The following is a 22974-nucleotide window of genomic DNA, read 5'->3' as shown; positions in this document are numbered from 1 at the left end:
GAAACAACTTTAGGGAAGTAAGTTACTGCTTGTGCCAGGACCTAGAGAAACCTATCTCCCACCATGTGAAGGGTCACAGCTCTTGGAGGCTTTGAAAAAAAATCCTTCGTCATTAGTTTGTTTCAGATCAGTGCACATACTGGAATATGCCTTTGACCGCCCTCCCTAACACCTTTCATTTTCTTGCCAGTGTAGGAGAAAACGGAACTCACGGCAGACCAACAGACCCTCCTGGATTATATTATGGATTCGTACAACAAACAGAGAATGCCTCAGGAAATCACAAATAAAATCGTATGTGCTCTCTCTGAACAATATAATTATTTAAAGTTAACATTTTCTGTGACCTTTTACTACTTTTTAAGGTGGGATTTATATGTAAATGTGTTATTCAAAGTGATTGTTTTCTGAGACTTCAAGTTATATGTCCAAACTTTTTATCAGCATTAAACAATTGGAAAGGAAGTCTCAGGTCTATCTTGTAAATGGTAATGGTTTTCCAAATATGACCTGTGTCTTAAAAATTCATTATTCAAGTCAGGTTTTTGTCCTCTAACAATTTTATGTTGGGTTATTCTTTTCCTGTCTATTTATTAATTATTTACTTTTTCTTAAAATTTAGTTAAAAGAAGAATTTAGTGCAGAAGAAAATTTTCTCATATTAACAGAAATGGCAACCAGTCATGTACAGATTCTCGTAGAATTCACAAAAAAGCTTCCAGGTATTTTTTTTAAATAATAAAAATTAATGTTCTTGAAATATGTAAAGTGTGCCATTATAATATTAATCACTCTGTATATGATATTTTATTTCAGTTCTTAAAGCATTCTTTTTGTTTGTTTTCAAGACAGGGTTTCTCTGTGTAGCCCTGGCTGTCCTGGAACTCACTCTGTAGACCAGGCTGGCCTTGAACTCAGAAATCCTCCTGCCTCTGCCTCCCAAGTGCTGGGATTAAGGATGTGTGCCACCACGCCCAGCTCCAGTTCTTAAAGCATTCTTATATGATCCGATCTATCCCCGGGATTTCTTTTGCTAGGTGTTTTTCCATTAGCAATTAAACTATTACATTGTATAGTTTTTCTGTGACATTGAAAAGATTCAAGTCACTTAAACATTTCTAATTACTAGAGATGTGAAAATTTAGAGGCAGAAAACATACTCAGAATCAAAATAATTCTTCCTAAATTCAGTTATTAGCGTGCTAATCCTAATATTCACGAAGTTCCGAGTTTGACCCATAGTACTGTGTAAACTGGGCCTGATGGTATGTGCTTATAAATTCTGCCACCTAGAAGGTGAAGGCAAGAGAAACTGAAGTTTATCGTCATCTTTGGCTGCATATTAACCTTTAAGACCAGCATGGTATACATTAAATCCTGTTTTTAAAACTGAAAAAAAATTTTTTTTCCAAATTCATAGGTCAGAATTGAGACTCTGCAAAGTTGTCATTTATCTGTTACTCCATTAGCAGTGGTTGAGGCCATACAAGTACATGGCTGTTCCCTTCAAGAAGGGTAGTGAAAGGGTATTAACATACACGTATACACACACACACACACACACACACACACACACACACACACACACACACTACTTGAAAAGAGAGGAATTGAGTTCAAGAAAACCTAACAGCCATCAGAAAAGACTATATCCAGGTTAGACATTTTTAAGATTGATTTTTTCCTACCTATTTGTGTGTGCGTGTGTTTATTCAATAGCCAGGACCTATTCACACACACACACACACACACACGCACGCACGCACGCACTCACACAGGTAAACGCAGAGGCCAAAGACATGGACCTGATGTTGGATCTTCAGCACCCACGTAAAGAGCCAGGAACAGTGTTATGTTGCTGCAATGCCAGCTCTGGAGAGGCAAAGACAGAAGGATCCCAGGACTTACTGACCGGCCAAACGAGCTGAATCAGTGAGGTCCAGAGTCAGAGAGTCTGTCTCAAAAAATAAAATGGAGAGTGTTTGATGAAGCTACTCAGTGTTGACCTCTGACTTTCACAAAGCCACACCCACATATATAGATGCATTCACAAATAAAAATGCACACACGAACATATATGACACCCTATACACACACACACACACACACACACACACACACACACACACACACACATACACACACACATGATGGGAGACAAAATTCAATGTGGCTATAGAGTAATGTCTTTGGCATGCTCTTTGATTAGGTAGTAAGGCAAATTGGCATTAGATGGCAGGGGCCTAACTAAGGAATGTAGCCATTGCTTCCTGGGTGGTAAAGAAGTTTTAGGAAATGATGAAGTTCTTGTTACAGATAGATGGCCTTACCAGGTCTATGAGGTAGGCTTGGACGGGAAGAGACGGGAAGCAGGGTGATCCGTTTCTATGCCACTGCTCAAGTCTAGGGAAGAAGGCTCAAACTAAGGTAATAGAGTAGAAGAGAGAGCTGGAGGCGGTGGTGGAAGGGAGGGGGGTGGCACACACCTTTAATCCCAGCACTTGGGAGGCAGAGGCAGGCAGATTTCTGAGTTCGAGGCCAGCCTGGTCTACAAAGTGAGTTCCAGGACAGCCAGGGCTATACAGAGAAACCCTGTCTCGAAAAACAAACAAACAAACAAACAAACAAGAGTAGAAGAGAAAAGGAGGAGGAGTGGACAATAGATTCGAAAATCCCTGCACATTGATGATTGGTGATGTGTATAAGGTAAAGAAAAGAGCTGTGTGCTGAGGTGCTAAACCCATGAACTTCTCCAGTAAAGAAACGGAAGTGCCAAGCTGCATTTCCCAGCATGCATCATTAGTGTATCTTTGTCATCAGAGAAGCGATTCAGATTGTTTCAGTGAAGAAAAGATTTACAAAGTTAGCCTCGGCTACCTAATCAAATTTGTCTCAAAAGAATTTTAAAACATTAGTGCATTTACAATTTCATAGTGCAGAGTGTAATACATACCTTCAGTAGCAGCGTAACACTTATTAAATTACAGACAATAGCTTCTGACGTAGGTTTTAATTAGACCTGCTCATCTGCCCTCTTTTTGCCAGCATTATGCTATTCTTTATTAAATGTGTCACTGAGAGACATTAGCCTAATGAAACTCATAGAATGCAGAAAGTTCTCGCTGTCATTGAAACTTTACTATTCTCTTGCTTCTTTACTAACAATGAAAGAGAAGCCTAATTTGTTATATGCTAATTAAGGTGACACCAATCGAGATTAAAAACCGATATCACGCAAAAATAATAAAAACCGTGAGAAGAAATGAAAAAGGTAGAGGGCGATGAGATTTTAAAAACTATGTGAAGGTATTTTTTTTTCCAGTTCAAATGGTCGGTTTCTTTTGATCTGCAAAATAATGGGTGAGAAGATGCAAAAGGGAATATCTTAACTCTTCCTCACTCTCAGGCCCTGGATTCAAAGGGAGGGTAGAATGAATGTGTGTTCAGTACTAGGGAGGAGGGATAAAATCTTAAAACACAGAAAGAAACAATAGACAAAAAAAAAAAAAAAGGCTCTGTCGATCTTTTTCCCCTAATTGCAACTGTAGAAATAACATTACTAATATCAGCAATGGTAGTAGATTGCCAATGCTGAAAGGGATTGGTGGGAATTCTGCTATCCATTAGTACATCTTTTGTCAGTCACTGTGCACAGGTCTGGAGACCCAGTAAGGTGAAGGCATGGTCCTGCCAGCAGGGGTGTCCTTAGGGTCTCAGGAAAGTGACCTTTCTGTTAGAAAGGGCCTTATGGAGGCTAGACTGACTTCAAACAAGTGGTATCATTAGAAGACCTTGAATCTCTGGTCTCCATGCTTTTATCTAACAAGTATTGAGATTATAGGCAAAGATCACCTATATCCAGTTTCATATGGTACTGGGGAGGACTTAGAACCCAGAACTTCTAGCAGGCTTAGACAATCAGTGAGCTAAGTCTCCAACCCAGATAGTGACTGTTAATCCTTAGTGTTACTCTCTGTGAATGCCCATTGCTGTTTAACACTCTCCTAATCCATTAGACATTCTATAATGGATAGACACACACCCCTGGGTGTGTGAGTGTATGTATGTGTGTCTGTCTGTCTCTGTGTGAGTGTGTGTGTGTGTGTGTGTGCACAAAAAATTGTGTTCATTCACTTATTTATTCATTCTGCTGCCCAACAAGTAATATCAAGCACCTATTATGTGCCAGGCATTGAGGGTACAAAAGTGAAGTAGTCAGTATTTGTTCTAAAAACTTTATATTCCTTCATAGGAAGTGGCTAACATATAAGCATGAATCCATTGTCTCATGACAGGTAGTGGTACATTCTGTGGGCAGACATGAAGCAGGTGGCATCTAGTGAGAGCCTGGAGTTTTACACAGGATAAGCTTGCAGTAGATAACTAATGCCTGTTGTGAGGAGGGACAGTACAGGGATACCAGAGAAGAACACTCATCTCTGGGACAACAGCGCACTTCCAGATCTCAGGAGAGCCATGGTCTCAGCGTATCAGGAGGAGAGAAGCAGGGAGGGGTGATGGACAGGACATCAGAGCCGTTGCTGGGGGCTGTGCTCTAAATGCCTTGATGAGGACTTGGAGGACTTCGTGTCTTCCAGATGACATTCTGTTCCTCGAAACAAATAGTTCTTCCTCAGTTTTGTCTGCACCTTGCATGGTGCAGACCATAGCCCAGAAATCATACCTCAAGGCGACACCAGTCATCTGGGGGGGGGGGGGTCACTCATTCCCTACATTCTGACTGAGCCTCACAGGTCAATATTCTGGCTCTGGGAGCTTTTGTTTTCTGAGTTGACCCTGCATGCCAGGTGTGCCCGGAATAATGGCTCAAAGAGAATCTGCCTACATCCAGTTTCCGAGGGCTGCTCCATCTGAGTCAGCCATTCTCTACAGTTATGCATGAGCTTGCTGTGCAGTTGGCATCTCTCTTTTCATTGCATTTCTCCAGTAAGCCTGACTCAGTGGAGACAAACATCAAGCTTCTCATTGGGGGTTCAACAGGAATCCAGTTGACTCCCCCTGAAGACCTACTGTCAGTTGATGCGAAGGCTTTACCAGTATGGATGATCTGATGATGATATCTTATTGTGGACATGCAATAGTATCCTATGTAAGCAGTGTGAAATATTATTGGGCAAACAGGACTCCTTGACCCGTTTGATTATCATCATAGGGTTTCAGACACTGGATCACGAAGATCAGATTGCTTTGCTCAAAGGGTCCGCAGTGGAGGCCATGTTTCTTCGTTCGGCGGAGATTTTCAATAAGAAACTTCCTGCCGGTCATGCAGACCTGTTGGAAGAAAGAATTCGAAAGAGTGGTAAGTGACATACTTAAAGAGTTTTTAATCTAAGTAAAACTTGGCGTTCAAACCATGAAGATGGGCCCTAATCTACCAGGCAACATTACATGACCATGCACCTAGCATGAAGAACGGCTATAAAAAAATATAGGTTAAATAGGTGGGACTTTTGGAATCATGGTTCGAAAATTCTTTTAATAACAGCAAAATAGCCGGGTATGGTGGCGCATGCCTTTAATCCCAGCACTCGGGAGGCAGAGGCAGGCGGATTTATCCTGAGTTCGAGACCAGCCTGGTCTACAAAGTGAGTTCCAGGACAGCCAGAGCTATACAGAGAAACCCTGTCACGAAAAACAAACAAAAAACCAAACTAAACCAAAACAAAAAAACCCAGCAAAATATTCTTCTCTGAACTAAGATGAAGACCTGTGAAATATTAAAAATTTTCATCTGATTAAAAATGGTACAATGGAACTGGGTCTATCCAGTTCAGGAAAAAAAAAAGATTCATTTATTCCTAACCTATAGGTATGAAAGACTAGTATTAAGCTATTATCTATCCTATTCAAAATAAAATAAACAATTATCATCAGTACTCATTTATCATTTTCCAGATTCCAGACATTGTTCTGAATAATTTACATACAGTTTAGTCAAAGTCTGAAATCACCCTATGAGATGAGTTCTATTATCACCCCTACGTTAAAGATGAGGAAGCCAAGAGAGAAAGCTCAGGTCTCCAGAGACAAACAGAAATTCTGATCTCAGAAGCCATATGTCTTCTTCACTTTATTTACTTTGCAATGACTGGAACTAAATGGAGCATCTCATGGATTGAGCATTTGGCCTTCTACTGAGCTAAAGCCCCTATCCCCAGCTAGAAGCCATACATTTAAATCAATATAATACACTACCCCTTAAGAGACAACGTGAAATCATACCACACATAATTCAGCTTAACTTGTTATGGAGTGATACTCTGGCAGAAAATGCCAAGAGACGCTGGGATGGACTTCCATAAATTCTGTGCAAGTTTTTCTTGTGGGAATCCTTAAAATAAGGTGTTTTTATTTCACTATGAGCTTATGGGTGGGTTGGGGAATGGAGTTGGAGAGATAACCTCCTCTAAAGATCTTATTCTGTGACTAATTGGAACAAGGTTAGACTTCTAAAACCAGCATTCTAGAACAGCAATCAGAAGGAGGTATGTATTTGTATTATGCACACACACACACACACACACACACACACACACACACACACACACATACAAGCATACACATTAGAGATTATCTTTTTAAACTACCTTATAGTCATAATGTTTTCTTAGTTAAAAATTGACAGCTATCTTCAAGACCCCTGTATACATTTCCCCAAACCCTAAAGTATAGTTGCCATCATTAGCAGAGTTTAACAGTGCATACTTGTAGAAGGTACACTGTTCTTATGCAGCCACCGGTTCATTCGTTTAATGAGGATTTAGAGGGGAAGTGCCATGGTGAAGAGATTAATCAAACTGCCTCCTTTGTAAAAATCAAAGGTCTTGTAAAGAAAGAGAAAGCTGTACAACTAAGACGAAGCCCAGTAAAAAGCCCAAGAGCAGAGCTAGCTGAGAGGTGACCTCTAGTTGGGAAGCACCTTGCCTGGAGAGGTTGTGTTAGCATTTGAACCAGGCCCTGAATGGTACTGCATCTGGAGGCATGGGGTGCAGTTGTAGGACCGAAGGGCCAGTGTGGCCAGACATCTTGGGCAAGTGAAGCTGTGGTTAATAGATTTAGGCTTACAAGAAGGGGAATGGAGACGAGATGGTTAAGAGCCTTGAATTTTGTTATTTTCTACGTAATATTGAGATGCTAAAGGTTTTTGAACAGAAGAGGGAAATATGAAAATACATCTTTGCAAGTCTCCTTAGGATAAAACAGAGTGGAAAACTCCTACAGGGAGATAAGGGAATTTCAAAGGTGTGATCCCTGTCTCTGGGGGAAGTGGGGGATGGTTGAAGGATCTAAGGCTGTTGTCTCAGACTTTCACTCTCTGAAAGGCATTGTGTTGTCAAGAAGTATGGATTATAGTCTACATTTTTAAATTATTAATTCTGGCCCAGAACAGGTAGGCAACAAGGCAATAAAAATCTACCAGATAAATGTCAGGTGGTAGATTTTATTTTTCACATGGATTGGATTGGGACCTTATATTAAGCTCTCTCTCTCTCTCTCTCTCTCTCTCTCTCTCTCTCTCTCTCTCTCTGTGTGTGTGTGTTGGGGGGCATGTGTGTGTGTGTGTGTGTGTGTGTGTGTGTGTGTGTGTGTGTAAGCGATCCTAGCACATGCTACTTGGTGTAGAAGCTTAATTGCTTAAGAAACATCTGGAGAATGACTGAGAGAAAGAATGGACAAATAGGTGGAGGTTTGCTTTCAGCTGCTTATCTGCCACTTGCTTCCCTGGGCTGCCGAGAATCCGCCTTGGCTTGGGAGAGGGTCCTGAGAAAGGGGTGAATGGGAGCAGCAGAAGATGTGACTCGAAATCAGTGATGCGTGCAAGCTGCTAGCTTTGTCTTCTGCTTGAGATAGCTTTCTAGATAGCTCCTGGATTGCCCAACTGAAGTCAGAAAACCTGTTAGCTCTCTGAATAGCTCTGCTCATGCAGACCAAAGCCCAGTCTTTTATTTGCATAACAATTCAATCATTTACTCCAAGTTCCCTTTTGATTATCCCATGAATCAGCATTTTGTGACCTTAGTCCCTGGATTCTTAGAAAAAGACAGCAAGCACATTTTTTTTTTTTAAACTTAGCAAGTCCTGCGGTTCACTGGGCATAGGCTTGTGGTTGCCAAATCCAGACATAGACGTTATTATGTGAGAAACTTTCTGTTTTCCAACTTCTTCATTGCCTAAGTTAGGCTGTCCTTGAACTTGCTCTGTAGACAAACCTTGAGCTCAGAGGTCTGTCTGCCTTTGTAAACACAACCAGTAAGCTTAGCTGGATGGGATCCTGCCCTGAGATCACAACTTCCACCACTTCAGGACCTAAACTCCATCTGTCCCAGGCTGGCCTTGCACTCAGAAATCTACCTGCCTTTGTAAACACAAACAGTAAGCTTGGTTGAGTGGGATTCCTGACCTAGGACGACCACTCCCTCACTTCCTGGTGCTCCTATATTATTTAAACCATAAGCCTTGGTTTTGTTTGTTTGTTTGTTTGTTTGTTTGTTTTTCTATTCCTTTCCCTTTATTGACTCACTAGTGCAGATGCCTCTGTTTATTTTTTTATTGTTTGTTTGTTTGATTGGTTTGATTTGGTTTTGGTCTATGAAGGCCCTCACACAATTCATATTGCATCCTTATATTTTTCATAGTTGAGAAATTCTTGAACTCGTGTTTTCAGAGTTCTTTCCCACAGCCTTAAGGGCTATCCTGAAGGTCACAGTATTTGCTGAGGAACATCAGATGCATTCTTGCTTCCCAGACTCGGGCTGTTTCTGATTATTATGCAGTATTAACCTTGGAAGGGAAAACATTCTCCCAAGAAGGAACAAATGAAGCAAAATATGTACATTATTATGCAAACAAGCCCTACGTGCACAGCACTTATGGAGGGCCACATCCTATTTGCCCTGCTCTAGGGACAGCAACTGTGTCACAGTGTCCCTTCCACTGCCATGCCAGACTGGCACCGAAGGATCTTCCCAGGTATCAGAATTCTTAGTTTCTCCCTCCCTGAAAACTAAGTGCTGGGAAGTCTTCTTTTCCCAGTCCTTCTGGAAGCTGTTAGTCCCAAGGATCAGGCATCTGTTTGGGATCTGTGTGTAAGCTGAGTGCACAGACAGTGCTGACATGGGGACTCTGCTGTGGCACTCTCTCCTTTCAAGATGAGCTGTCTAAAGTTCATTCAGGTGACACATAGCATAGTTGCTATAGAAATTAAAATATTTTGATGAGTAGAGATCTGAAGGGGAATTAATTACTCAGATATTCTAATCTCTGTCTCTTTCTATATATCTCTATCTCTTTCCCCCCACTACTGGATTTCTAAGAGGAACATCCTCCATGTTATAAAAGTAATTTTTGCATGATCTATTACAGGGCTTTACTCTAGTTGTATAAGCTTTGGGAGTTGGTAAAAGCAAATGACAGGATTAAATTAAATATGCAAAGGATTAATCTATGAGAATCTCTGAAAAATAGAAGGGGAGGAAGCAGGTCCAGTGAGAGAGAGCCTTCCCCCTACTTCATTGATCTGATGCCTGTGGGAAGGAAAAGAAGGCTTGACTAGGGAGAGACTCAGAGCACAGGGCTGAGGAGGTCTAAGCTAGGGTAAAGAGAAGAATGAGGTTAGAGATGCCCACTGAACAGGCCCACAGAGGCATTGCTGTCTGTGATCAGCCTGCAGCTGGATTGCAGCTGACAATCCTTGTTAACAGTCACAAGGGAGCAGCTGTCAGGCTGCCATGGACTCTTGTAAAGGGAGATCTGAGTGGGGCATCTTCATGTTCTACAACTTGATATATATATTGTTGTTTTATATAGATCTACACACATAAGTTGTTTATATATATATATATATATGTACATATATATATATATATATATATAATTTGTTTGTAATACTTGGAGATGGATTTTTATTAAACCTGTACCAAACACATACCTATTAATACCAATACATATTCTCTAAAAGCTGAAGTGCCTAGGTTTTTGACGAGCCGTGATGGAAGACAACCATCTTACCTTCCTGCTCACTTGCTTTATCAACTCCGATTCCAGCGTCTCTTCACCCACCAAGCTGTCACCCCCCAGTCTTCCATACACTGGCTTGAGCTCCTTCTGTCCTCTATGTGTATATATATATGTCTGTGTGCGAGTGGGGACATGCATCATGGCGGGCCTGTGTTGTTGAAAGGACAGTCTTGAGTGTTGGTCCTCACCTTTGAGCTTGTTTGAGGCAATCTCTTTTATGCAATGCTGCACCAGGCTGGCCACTCTGCAAGCTTCCAGCAACTCTTCTGCCTCTGACTCCTATCCCTCAGTAAGTGTGTGGGAAGATTAAAGTAGCTTGTGCTACTGTGTGTGGTGGGCTTAGGGAATCCAAACTGAAGTGGTTAGACTTGCATGGCATGCACTCTACGTACTGAGTCATCTACTATCCTAACACTACTGTGCTATGTTTTTGCCCAGCTTCGTTTCCCTCAGTACTTAGTTTCAGGTGTCTGCTCCATCAATATGGTCCTTTCTAGGATCATTTGCCAGACACACTCAACTCTTGCTTCTTCCAGGCAAGCTGTTTTGAGACAGGTTCTCATACAGCTCAGGCTTGCCTTGAATTCACTGTAGGGAAGAAGATGGCTTTGAACTTGTCATCCTCCCGCCTCTGCTTCTGAGTGCTTCTTTTCAACCTGTGAGTCATCTTGCTCGCTGACTGCTTTGCTGGGAGCTAAATCCAGGACCTTTGGGTATGCTAAGCTATATCAAGCTACAGGTGTTTGCTTTTTGCCTTGCCAGGGAAAATTGCTTAGCTGACTGAGTTCAATTCACCACTTGCTTTAACTGGAGGACTAAGACAGCATGGTTGGCTCACACATTCCAAGTGCAGCAGGGGACTCTCAGTTTGCCACTCTTTCCCAGCTACTCATCGTCTTATGCGAAATCATCACCCTGTGTTTCCTCCTTCCTCAAAATTCCAGCATGCCTCCTTCTTCTTAACTAATGACTTTGTTGGGAAAGGTGGCTTTTATAAGCACACGATGTACTCGGGGTAAAGTGCTGACTATGTTATAGCACCATGGTCTCCAACCTCGGCTGATCTACTTCATCCCTTGGATGTTGGCAGCATCTAGAGATATTTCTGATTGTCACATTGCAGGGAGGGGACACTCCTTGCATCTGGTGGGCAGAAGCTATATCATTAGCAAACAATTTACATAGTTGCAGATTTCAGTCATGCCTAGATTTAGGAACTCTGCTGTAGGGGGATGCTGAGCACTGAGGCCAATTAACAGCGTTGTCTGTGTGAACCTCCTGCAGCAAATGTTGTAGAAATGTAGAGTGATGTGGCATCTTGTGGAGGTCTTTCTGTGCAGTTATTCAGTTGTCTCTAGACAGATACATGTTGAATACTGGGGTTGTCCTGCACCTGAAACTGTTCAGTTGTCAAGGGTATGGACTCACACTGCCTGGCCTTTGTCCTTCGGGAACCGCAGACTGGTATAGAAGGTGGAAGAGCATTAGAAAGGAACACTGTGCAAACTGGAGCATGGAGGAGTGCTCACATTCCTGTGCAAGCGTATTTGATAGGCACTGGACAGGTGAATCCTGAAGGATGGATAGGAATGTTTCTAGCAGGAAAGTCTAAGGCTGCCATATGTAGGTACCAAAAATGCAAAAGATATGGTTTTAACAATATGGCATCCATGTCCCATACCCACAAGTACCCTGGTGATTAGAAAGTATTATTTATGAAGCTGTACTAGATTACTAAGGACACTGAATGTAAGAAATATCCTTAATTCCAGTAAGTACTGTGGGGAACCTTAATGATCTTCTGAACAGATAGGTCACAGAAAGATCCTTCTGTCTGTAATGAAATGCAGAGCTGAAGGGACTGAGGAAAGGGCAAGGAGACTTATCCAGACACAGTGGAATATCAAAATGAGATGATCTTTCAGGCTAAATATATGTCTGAGTCAAACAACAATAACAAAACAAAACAAACAAAAAAAACCTTTACTCATAATGTAAGTCTCAGAACTTTCAAGTTTCATGAAAGTTCGGTGACAAAGTTTTCCAGAATACAATCTACATCAATAAATATGCGTGTCTCTCGTTTATAATAAGAAACTGTCTGCAAGTACCAATCCCATATTGTGACAATGGAAACCACCTGAATGCGCATGAGTCTTCCTATTTTATTATCCATAATGGTGTCTCTTCCACTTATTAATATTCATGAGTTCTCTGCTTCCAGTGGGTTTTCAGAACATTGTCTTGTCCACATGTCACATCAGAGCCCGATCTTGCAAGATGACCTTTGAGAGTAACTTTTATTCCCATGCTAATGAGTATTTCTTATTTCTATTATATATTATTTCTGGAATAGTGCAGTCTTTCAAAGTTGCCCGATTGTTGCCTTACGGAAGTCTTTAAAGAATACAATGTGAAAATTAGTTTTCTTGTTCTGCAAATTTATACTCTTTTTCTTTTCTATTACTGTGCCCAAATTATATACACAAAGATACCATCTCCTGAGGTTTTGTTACTTAAAGGGAGCTACTGTGTCTACTTATGTTCATGGAAGCTAGAGACCTTGTATCTGACATAGTCCGTGGTGGAATTGTTTCTATACAATTTGATTGCATCCATGGTTTTAATTCCTAATGTAGTATTGTAATGCATTTATAATGCCATCTAAGCTGAGAGTTTTAATAAAAATAATTTATATAATAGTTATTGTAAAAATGATAGGACTGGGGTGTGATTGCTAACTCTAAGGAGTGTACATTTCAACAGTAAGACACTGGGCAATAACTTCATAAAATGAAACAATTTTATCTTCTTTGTTTCAAATTTAAGTAAGCCCTAAACTTACAGGGTTTTGGGGGGGTGTCTTTTTTATCCCCACAATACACACAAGTTAAATATCTGACTCAAAAGTATTTGTCAGAATGACAGTGTGTCCCAAGATTTTGAATACTTTTTTTTTGTATCATCTTATAAGTAGTCTCAGTGGCATCTGTTGGTGGGGGCCACATTCCTGTGTGTCTGGGCCACACAGCTCATCAGCAGACACCTAGGACATGAGGGCAGGTGTTCTGGAAGTGCTCTTTCTATATATTGCTCCTGTCATTTACCAAGATCTAACATCTACCAGCTTTTGGCCAGTCAGGATAGAACCCAGTAAAACACGTCATTGCCCTCCATTAAAGAAATAAAATGTGAGCAGCAGCTAACCATGTCAGGCTGCTTCTCTGTGAATGATTACAGACAGCAAGATCAGAGAAACAAGATATTCATGGTAGGATGATGAAGTGGTAGCTAGCGGTAGTGTCCTACTGGAGGATGCTGTATGTGGTAAAACATATGAGGCTCCTGTCTTTTGGAACATGTACAAGATGGATAGGTTATAACTACATTTCTCCGAGAAGCAGTAAGTAAACCAACTGTGAGTTCAAGGAGTGTCTTTCTAAGGCTTGAGAATACGAAGCTCTAAGTGTTTGTAAGAAAGGCAAATGCTTACTTAAGTCAGCTTGTTAGAGTTCGTCAAAAGACCCTCACTCCCAAAGATCACAGAGATCACCATAGCTGCAAACTGCATGAGGATTTTTATTATTCCAACATGTTGGGGACTCAGTACACAGGCCAGAGGAGAGACCCAGAACAAAGAAAGAACACACTTTTTATACCTTTGTAAGGGACAGATTTGGGCAACAGGGTAACTGGCTTATTTTCATTGGTGTAGCAAGTAACCTTTTCAGGCATTGGTTGGTTTGCATAGTGACTAACTCTGGTGTAGTGACTCACTTTGCTTGCCCCCATGGTGGGTTATTATGACTTGGTCAGCAAAGTAATAGTACATTTTGAACTTATGGGTCAGCTATTAACACCACAGCTATTAATGTCACAGGAAATCCTAGCAAGGTCAAGGTGGTTTGTGGTCTTTCTCAGAATTCAGTGTGGGGCAGGGAGCAGAATTCTTCTGAGAACTGTTACCTTTGTTATGGTTATTTCTCTGAGAACAGTTAATATTATTTTGGCAGCTGTAGGCTTAATCATTTTGACCGATAAAACTATATTTTTACATTTGTTTAGTCAGCCAGTTTCCTTATCTGGCTCTGCACTTGGCCTGCTAGTACAGATTGGAAAGTCCTTTTGGAAGGGGGCGGGGGGAGGTACTGGGTGGTCTTGAATTCATTTTGGCTATTACAAGCTTACATTCTTACTACCTCTGATTTTACGTTTCAAGGTGATCACATCTCAGTTTCGGCATGGGCAATTTGAGGCTGGCTTCTAGAAAGAGATTTTCTTTGTATGAAGATGTTTCAAAGTATTTTCCAAGTCAATATTTTTAGTATCGCTGGGCAGACACATTGCTCATCTCTAAGACCTTGTGATGCTTAGCTTTGGGCATTATGCATTTACTTGTATATCTGCTTCTTCTGTTGTTGATCTGTTAGCTGCATCAGAGCTTGTCATCTGGCACTATTGTGATGCCTGGTGCCTACTAGGTGAACTAATCTGGATGGAATTCATTGAGTTTAATTGGAAACCTGTCTGTCCAAACTTATGAGAGTCCTAACCACCAGTTAGGACAAATAAATCTTGCTATTAGGACTACTTATTAATAATTTAAATTAACCATTTTTAAAAAATTGTTAAACTGGTCAGAGCTTTTAAAAATTAAAAGCCAGTTGTTGAGGCACAGATGGCCGGCTTGGTAAGGGTTAAGCATTTGAAACGTGTCTGAATATGGTAAGAATGGCTTCACGGTCTTTTCACAAACGTATTCATTATTATTGTGCATGTTCAGCTTGTGGTTGCGCATACCACAGCACATATGTAGAGGTCCAAGAAAACTTTGTGGGGGGTTGGTTCTCTCCCTCCACCTTTATGCTGGTCCCAGGACTCGAACTCAGGTTGTCTGGTTTGTGCAGCAAGCCCCTTTTACCTGTTGGACCATCTTGCTGGCCCTTCCACTGTCTTAATGACATTGCTTACCTATGCTACATTTTATAGCTATGCTGCCTTTGTCACAAGGAACCAGAAAGAGGTAACACTGTCTAATTTCACAAAGACTTGTGAATTTCTAGGTCTCCATCAGGCTGCTGTTTCTTAGAGATACATTTCAGAGATTAGTAGGAACATCCGGGGAGCAGCCTTCCCCATCAAGGCTGTGTGAAGGTGTGGTCACTATTTCTTCCCTCAAATGTTTGTGTTTAGTTTTCAGCTGTGGTGAGGAGGGCCGTGAGTTGGAGAGGTGTGCTGGAACTGAATAGAGAGAAGAGAGCCTGCTTCTGTGGCACTGTGGTAGGGAAAGTGTCACAGAAAAGCAATGTTTGAACACAGTGTAGTGCCTCACTGTGACAGGGGCCTTGAACAATATTTCAGGATGCAAGGGACAAGTCCTGAAGACAAACTGTATATGTCATTTCTTAGAGACATTATCTCTGATGAAGGTAATAGAAGTCTGAGCTGAATGTGGCCTTAGAAGTGTAGAAAATGAGGAGAAAGGGCTGTGGGCATGGCTGTCAGCAAAGTGGCTGCCAAGCAAGCATAAATACCTGAGCTGAGTATCTGTGTGAAAAGCTGGGTGCATACGCCTGGGACCCCAGTGCTGGGGAGGCAGAGACAAGGTCTCTGGAGCCTGTCAGCCTGCTCATCTTGACCAATGCTGCAGGTTCAGTAACATAGGAAGGTAGCCAGTGTTTAACTCTGACCTACCTACACACATGCATGTGTACAAGCACACACACACACACACACACACACACACACACACACACACACACACACTTTTTTTTTTCAAGTAAGTAAATAAGGACTTGAGGACATAGCTCAAGGGTAGAATCCTTGCCAGACATGTGCTGAGGCCCCGGGGTTGATCCCGAGCAATGGTTTTTGAAAGGAGGAAAACTGTTAGCTCCGAAGAAAAACCGCAAGAGACAGCAGCGGAAGCAGTTAACGTGGGGGCGCAGCGCTCGGGCGTGGGGGTGGGGGTGGGGAGAAATACAGCAGCTGTCTCCTTGGTCTCCTCTCCTTGTGTGTTGGCTTTACCCTTGGGCAAGTTCTTCTAGCTAATGGCCAGAGCCTGTAAGCATCACCTCGAAGCAAGACATTGGTCATGGCTGAAAGTGAGGAGATCAGAAATCTACTGGGAGCTTCAGCAGAGACCCTCTTTTATTTTGGTGTCCAGAATTGTGCAGAATTTCTGGATACCGCCTCTGTTATGGAAACAGGAGCAACAGTGGCTCGCCTCTGTTACGGAAACAAGAGCAACAGTGGCTGGACCTTGATCTGGGGCAAACTAAACTTTAGGATCTCAGAGGAGTTGTCATTTGTTCCCTGGGAACACACCAGGGTATGGAGAACTTAGTCTGAAAACGATGTTGAAGGCATCCATAGGATTGGATGCCGTGTTCAGGTATACAGTTAACCTCTGTGTTATTGCGAAGGTGTCATTTCTAGGAAAAATTAAAATTAAATCGTTTGAACAAATAGCATCTGTTTAAATACGATGCCCAGTCTATCTTATCAACAGCAATAAATCACACAAAGCCATCAAGAGTCGTGGGAAATACAGCTTCCATGGTACACATTCTTGCATGTAATACGTATTCCACACACAAAGTAACTGCCTGCTTTTATTTCTGATTAATACTAGGAATCCCATCAGGAAAGAAACGGTTCATTATTTTAAAAAGCACAGTGATAGAGCACTCGCCTAGCAGCCCTGAGGCCCCAGGTTTGATCCCCAGAACAGAACAAAGAGAAAGAAAGCATAGTGATGTTCTACTATGGGTCATTCTTTCAGATAGCGTTTCTGATCCTTGAAAAACCAATTTGTCTATCACAGAGCCCCCATCGCGCTCCCCCTTAAAGGGAAACCAAAAAACAAAGGTGCGTAAGTAAGCTGATTTTCTTTTAAGGTTCAAACTTTTTCAGACAGCCTCGGTGGTTGAGTTAGAAAATAGCGCTCTCTTGTGGCCAATGTTGAGACAACTGGTCCTAAGAGTGAAAACACTAAACCAATTCAATCACGTTATAGAGAGGGAAGCCGGAAAACGGGGAAGAGCTGCCCCCTTCAGGATGATGTTATTACACTTTTATACTGGAAACTGCTGGCTTTTGAAACACTCTTGGTGTTTATGTTACTGTCCTTAGTAAAATTGTCGATTCTGAATCCCAGAGAAGACTCACCCTTGATCTGACTTGTAGGAAAAATAATTTTGAAAACGCATATTATTTATTATCTACATTTTTCTCAACCCCGGGCTTCAACACATACAAAAGGAAACAATCATAGCAAGCATTTTAACTTATTTTTTCCCCCAGACTTCATCAACTATAATTAACTGGTGGAGGCAGCTTCACTGGAGGCTGAAAATTTAAAGGGATGAGCAAGCTAGGCAATTTGGCAATCGAAGATGAATTCTAAATACTGAACATCTTCAGATTTCATTGATTTGGATAGTATCTCTAAATCCCATGGCATTTAAAATGATGGCCCAGGACCTGTGAAATGGTTCAGCAGGTGAAGGTGCTTGCCAAAAATCTTCATCGTCTGAGTTCGATCCCAGGAGCGAAGGAGGTGGAGGGAATGAGCCCACTCCTAGACACTGTGCGGTGATCTCCACATATGTGCGGCATGCATGTGTATATACTCACATAAGCAAACAGCGGTATTTTTGTGACTTCGTAACTCAGGGCTTATTCTGCTTTGCATTCTAGCCGTTTGTGCTCTGGTTTACACGCTCCGAGGAAACAAGTTACGTTCGCTTCGTGAGACATTTGCTCACAGATCAGTACTCTCGAAAGCCACTTCCTGGGACGAATTGGCCATTCATAAATAAGCCAGTGATTCAAAATAATAAAAACAAAATTGCTCATTCATACGCTGAGTCCTTCAAAGTGACCAAAAGTATGTGTGGCCACTGGCAAACAGAATGGGTAATTCTCTAACAAATACATCCAGACAGGACACGCCTCTCTGTGACATTTCTTTACCCAGTCTTTAGTCTATTTAATGATGTATGCAGATGCTGACATGGGAGATACAGCAGTGGGAAGTAGAAAGTGTACTCATGTGCACACATACTGGTAAAAACATGAATATGCTTTGGCTAGAAACAGATTAGCCGTACCAGGTAATTCAAATGCGCCAGGTTTGGAGGCATATGCCTTTAATCCTAGCACTCGAAAGGCAGAGGCAGGAGGATCACTGTGAGTTTGAGGCCAGCTTGGTCTACAGAGTGAATTCTAGGACAGCCAAGGCTACCCAGAGAGACACTGTCTCAAACCCCTCTCCCCTCCAAACTTAAAATGTATTTTGAAGAAATTTCAATAAAAATGAATTGTTCCACAGAAATCTGTTCGGCAAGTTAAAAACTTTCAGGAATTTACTGAGATTCTCTCTAAACACAGAATAAAGTAAGGTTGTGGGCCAACTGTGCATTTTAGGTGATCTTTCCCTACGGGTGCAGACCCTGAATATGGAAGGGCCTGAAGACGGCCTTCCTTGACTTTAGACGATGTCTTGCTACATGCCTTGGACCACCCATTGACTTCAACATCCCCCTACCTCAGTCTCTCAAGTGCTGGGATTTACAGCTAAGACGACTAAAAATTTAAAGGTAAAATAGAATATTTTACCTTTTAGGAAAGAAAAATTACAAATCTTTGTTTTGGTTTAATGTCCAGAAAAATCCTGAGGCAAGTCACTGATCAGATAACCACCCCCAGGAGGAAGAAAAATGATCTTTTCACTTGGGGTGTGGCACATGCCTTTAATCCCCACCCTTGGGTGGCAGAGGCCAGCCTGGTTTACACAGTGAGTTCCAGGACAGCCAGGGCTACATAGAGAGGCCCTGTGTCCAAAACCAAAATATGAATTTTTTTCTTGTAAAACACACACACACACACACACACACACACACACACACACGCACACACGCACACGCGTGCACACACAACACTGGCCTGGCAAGGTGGCTCTTGCTGCAGAGCCCGATGGCCTACGTTTGATCCCTAGGACCCACACGGTGGAAGGAACTGACTCCCAAGAGCTGTTTCCTGACCACCACCACCACTCCCATGGGCACTGCGGCACAGCCCCCAACACACATGAAACTAAAACAAACAAATAAAAAATATCTTTGTAAAGGCAGAGGGACACACATCTAATCTAGACTAAAACTGACTGAGGTCGCGATGAATTAATTTGTTAATGCAATTCATCTGCTTAACAATGGTAAATGTTCATTTTTATTTTTGTGGTACTGAGGATTAGACCCAGAAACTACCATTTCCTAGGCAAGTGCTTGCCCCAGCTCTGTTTTGACTGTTTTTGGAAACTTATTTTTACTTATTTAATTTTTTGAGAATTGTATACACGAGTAGTGTATTTACATCACCCCCTCCCCCAACTCCTCCTGTGTTCCACTCTTGAACACCAGAACTCTTCTTTCATATCTACTGCATCCATTCAGTATTGCTCCTATGTGTATAGGTTTAGGGCTGACCACGTGGGATTAGATAGCCTATCAGGGGGCTCATTCCTGGAGAAAATGGATTCTCCCTCTTACCAGCCATTGATTTCCCCCAACTCTCCATCCAGGGCTGGAGACTTGGGAAGTTTCCCCCATCCATGTTGGCTTACCCACTGATTACTATGCAGAACTCATGTGGGCAGCCATAGTGTTCAGATGGCATGGCTGTAGTGCCTGACACATCTAGGGGCACTATCTTAAAGCTGACACTCTGGTCCCCTGGCACTTGTAATTTCCCTGAGCCTTAGGTGCCGGGGTGATGTTGCAGAAGTAACACCTGCGACCCGGCTCTCCACAGTCATGTACTCTGCACTTTGACCAGTTGTAGATCTCTGTAGTAGCTTTCAGGTCTCACTGGGTGGCCAGCTATCCTTGAACTTGCTCTGTAGCTTAGGCAGGGCTATCCTCCTCCCTCCGACTCCCAGTTAAATGGAATTACAGGCCTGCCCCACCGTTGAGGGCTTACTGGGAGGTTTGCAGGTTTGCAAGAAAATACTCTCTGTATTCTCTTATGCAATACTGTATGAGTCAGATGTCAAAGTCAAGAGTTGACTCATATTCTCTAACCCTATGTTGGAAGCATTGGGCAGCATTCCCAGGTTCCTGCTTCAGTCCTTGAATGTTGTATCTCATCTGGTCATGGGTAGTTCTGCAGCAGCTCGATAAAGGGCACTCTTCCATGTGATGTAATCTCCCACTTGTTAAACAAAGACTTAGCTGTTAAGAGAATCCACTGGGGTCAGACACATAATCAAAGGATGGGGGGAGAGGGTAGTGGTGTGTGGTGTGTTGAATCTCTGGGAGAGGCTAAGGACTCAATTTGGAAGAGATTTCAAGCTCGTCTAAGGGAGGCTTTCACTTGCTGACAAACTGACTTGATAAGGTGTACAAGGTGGTAGTCATACTCTTAAGCATCGGGAGTCCAACCCTATTCTGATTTGTTCAGCAAGAATTCTGTGGCTCTAGACTTGGCTTAGAAAGGAAGAAAGCAATGGATTCTCAGGTGGCACAATCTTGGGAGTGTGGTCCTCATCTCCACTCATCAGCTAGTCATATCTCTCCTGTCTCCTTGATTCCCTAACCAGTCCTTCTTCTGGAATGAGACCATGTGTAGTGCATGCTCCAAACTAATATTAGAGTAAGACAACACACGTTGTCTTAAATTATAAACAAGAATAAAGTTCAAAGGGAATGAGGGGGCTCCAAGCAGAGACAGCCGTGGGTGTACAGACACTGGGAAAATGGGATTGCCGAGGGAAACTGTGTGATGGAAAAGCAGGGGAAACTGAGTCAAAGCCTGCCAACTTTGGCTCAAGTCATGGCACTGCCTCTCACCAGCTCTGTCTCTTTGGGCAGCTTACTGACTTTTCTGTATCTAGCTAGTACAGTAGTTATTAACCTGCCTATTGCATAGCAGATAGCCTGGGTAGCAGCTATTCACATTACAGTTCATAACAGTCGCAAAAATTACATTTCTGAAGTAGAGACAAAATAATTTTATGGTGGTGGTGGGGGTCACCACAACACAAGGAACTGTACTAAAAGTTCGAAGCCTCAGGAAGGCAGAGAACTGCTGGTCTAGAGGGAGTTTAGAAAACTTGATGAAGAAACAGCAGGAAATGAGTGGATTTGGAGGAAGGGGAGAGGGTTTGGGTTTCCCCTGGTGTCTTTGGTATTTGACATAGCGGGATTGAAAGGAGTGGCCAAATGTACCTGTCACGGAGTGTAGTGCGCGTTAGGACCTGGTAAATACTGACTCAGTGTGCTACAGTCCCTGATGGTGACAGAGGCGGAGGTCCCCATTTAAAAGAAAAGCATGCATATGGCAGAAGCCATCGAAAGGTTCTGAAGGTGTGGAACAAGTGAGGAGAATGTATGGGATTTCAAGTTCATGGGGGCCAGTCATTTATCTGGGTAGAGAATGGGTTAAAGAGAGGTAAACAAGACAGGGAGATGAATGAGAAAGCAGTTGCTATATGCCAGATAAAGGGAGGTGACTGGGTGATACTCACTCAGTACCAAGAGCTACGGGAGGTAAGGCACCCTGGGGTGAAGAGAAGCAGTGAGACCCACAGGCCCGCACACCAGAATGTCAGCCTGGACAACTGGGTGCTAAGGATGTCCACCACTGAAAATGGAGAATCCAGATGTGGGCTAGGAGAAAGTCAGGAGGTTTGGTCCATATCTGGAATCTTTCATATTTGACATACCAAGTTTGAAAAAAGGGACCCTCCTATTGATAAGTGGATGGCAGGCAATGGGTGCTTCAGGTAAATCCAAACCCATTCATAAGAACTCTGGCCAACTTACTCAGTGAGGTTGTTTATGCTTCTGAACAGAGGCATAACTATGCTTTGTTCATTATTAATCTTATTCTCTATCTTGAATTATCTATTGATATTGTTTAAAGTAACACGTTCCCCACCCAGAAAATGGTGCAATTATGGGAATTCTTCTAACCCACCAATACTATCTTTTATCATTACACACTGGCGGGTGAACAAAGACAAATGCATCCAACAGGAGGCTGTCCTTTGAAGATTCTGCTTACTGGTCTTCTTATCACGCACTGCCTTTGGCTGAGATGTATAATTTAGTATAACTAAATGATTGGGTGTGAATGGAGACAAATGTGAATGGTCACAGGTTCCTGGCTTTCATCATTACATCATTAGATCTTTGATCTTTAGAATCCACGTGAAGGAGAGGACCAATGCCACAAAATTGTACCCTGACCTCTACATGCACACACACGTTCACACACACATGCATGCACACATACATGCATGCACACACACACTTGCTACAATAGTGAAAGCTAGAATTAAAATCCTGTTATTGTAACTGCTCTTTTTGAACTTTCCTACATAGGTATCTCTGATGAGTATATAACCCCGATGTTCAGTTTCTATAAAAGTGTTGGAGAACTCAAAATGACTCAGGAGGAGTACGCTCTGCTCACAGCGATCGTCATCCTCTCTCCAGGTAATAATGCTGTCATAATTATGAAAATAATGTTGGTATTTTCATACTGTTTGCTTCTTTCTCAGCATAGTCATGATGATGATGTGGATTAGAGAAAATATGGAAAATACAGAGACACAAAAAGTGGCCCACAATTCTACCACTCAAATAGAACATTATTATTATCTTAATATACTTTCAGTTAATATCGAAAAAAATTGCCCTCATGGTTCCAATAACTACCCATTCAACACCTCCTACACAGTGAATATGGCTCTAAACTTTAGGGATAAATTGAATAGCGCTCCTACGAGGTCATTGTTCTAGACAAGTGAGGAAGATGACAAAATTGCTACAAAGTATGTAATAATAATAGACAACCCCAGTGACCCGTGCCTGTAATGTCTGTACTTGGCTGATTGGAGGAAGAGTACAAATTTGAGCTCAGCCTGGG

The 22974-nt window shown here is 42.2% G+C and overlaps 1 protein-coding gene across 7 annotated transcripts in view; it reads left to right on the top strand.

The window, feature by feature from the left end:
* Positions 1-22974, top strand: part of Nr1h4 (nuclear receptor subfamily 1, group H, member 4) — a 79412-nt gene that overhangs the window by 54574 nt on the left and 1864 nt on the right. For 6 of the 7 annotated variants that reach the window (NM_001163504.1, NM_009108.2, NM_001163700.1 and 3 more), the window contains 4 exons: positions 196-294; positions 623-722; positions 5174-5320; positions 22428-22541. In NM_001163504.1, the coding sequence (NP_001156976.1) occupies positions 196-294; positions 623-722; positions 5174-5320; positions 22428-22541 (460 nt within the window). Of the gene's footprint in view, positions 1-190; positions 295-622; positions 723-5173; positions 5321-22427; positions 22542-22974 lie in introns of all 7 variants that reach the window. The other variant, XR_001779493.2, reaches the window with a different exon arrangement.

The sequence above is a fragment of the Mus musculus genome, chromosome 10 (assembly GCF_000001635.26).
Source record: "Mus musculus strain C57BL/6J chromosome 10, GRCm38.p6 C57BL/6J".
Taxonomy (NCBI): domain Eukaryota; kingdom Metazoa; phylum Chordata; class Mammalia; order Rodentia; family Muridae; genus Mus; species Mus musculus.
The sequence above is the reverse complement of the archived record's forward strand: the minus strand, read 5'-3'. Positions and strand labels throughout refer to the sequence as shown.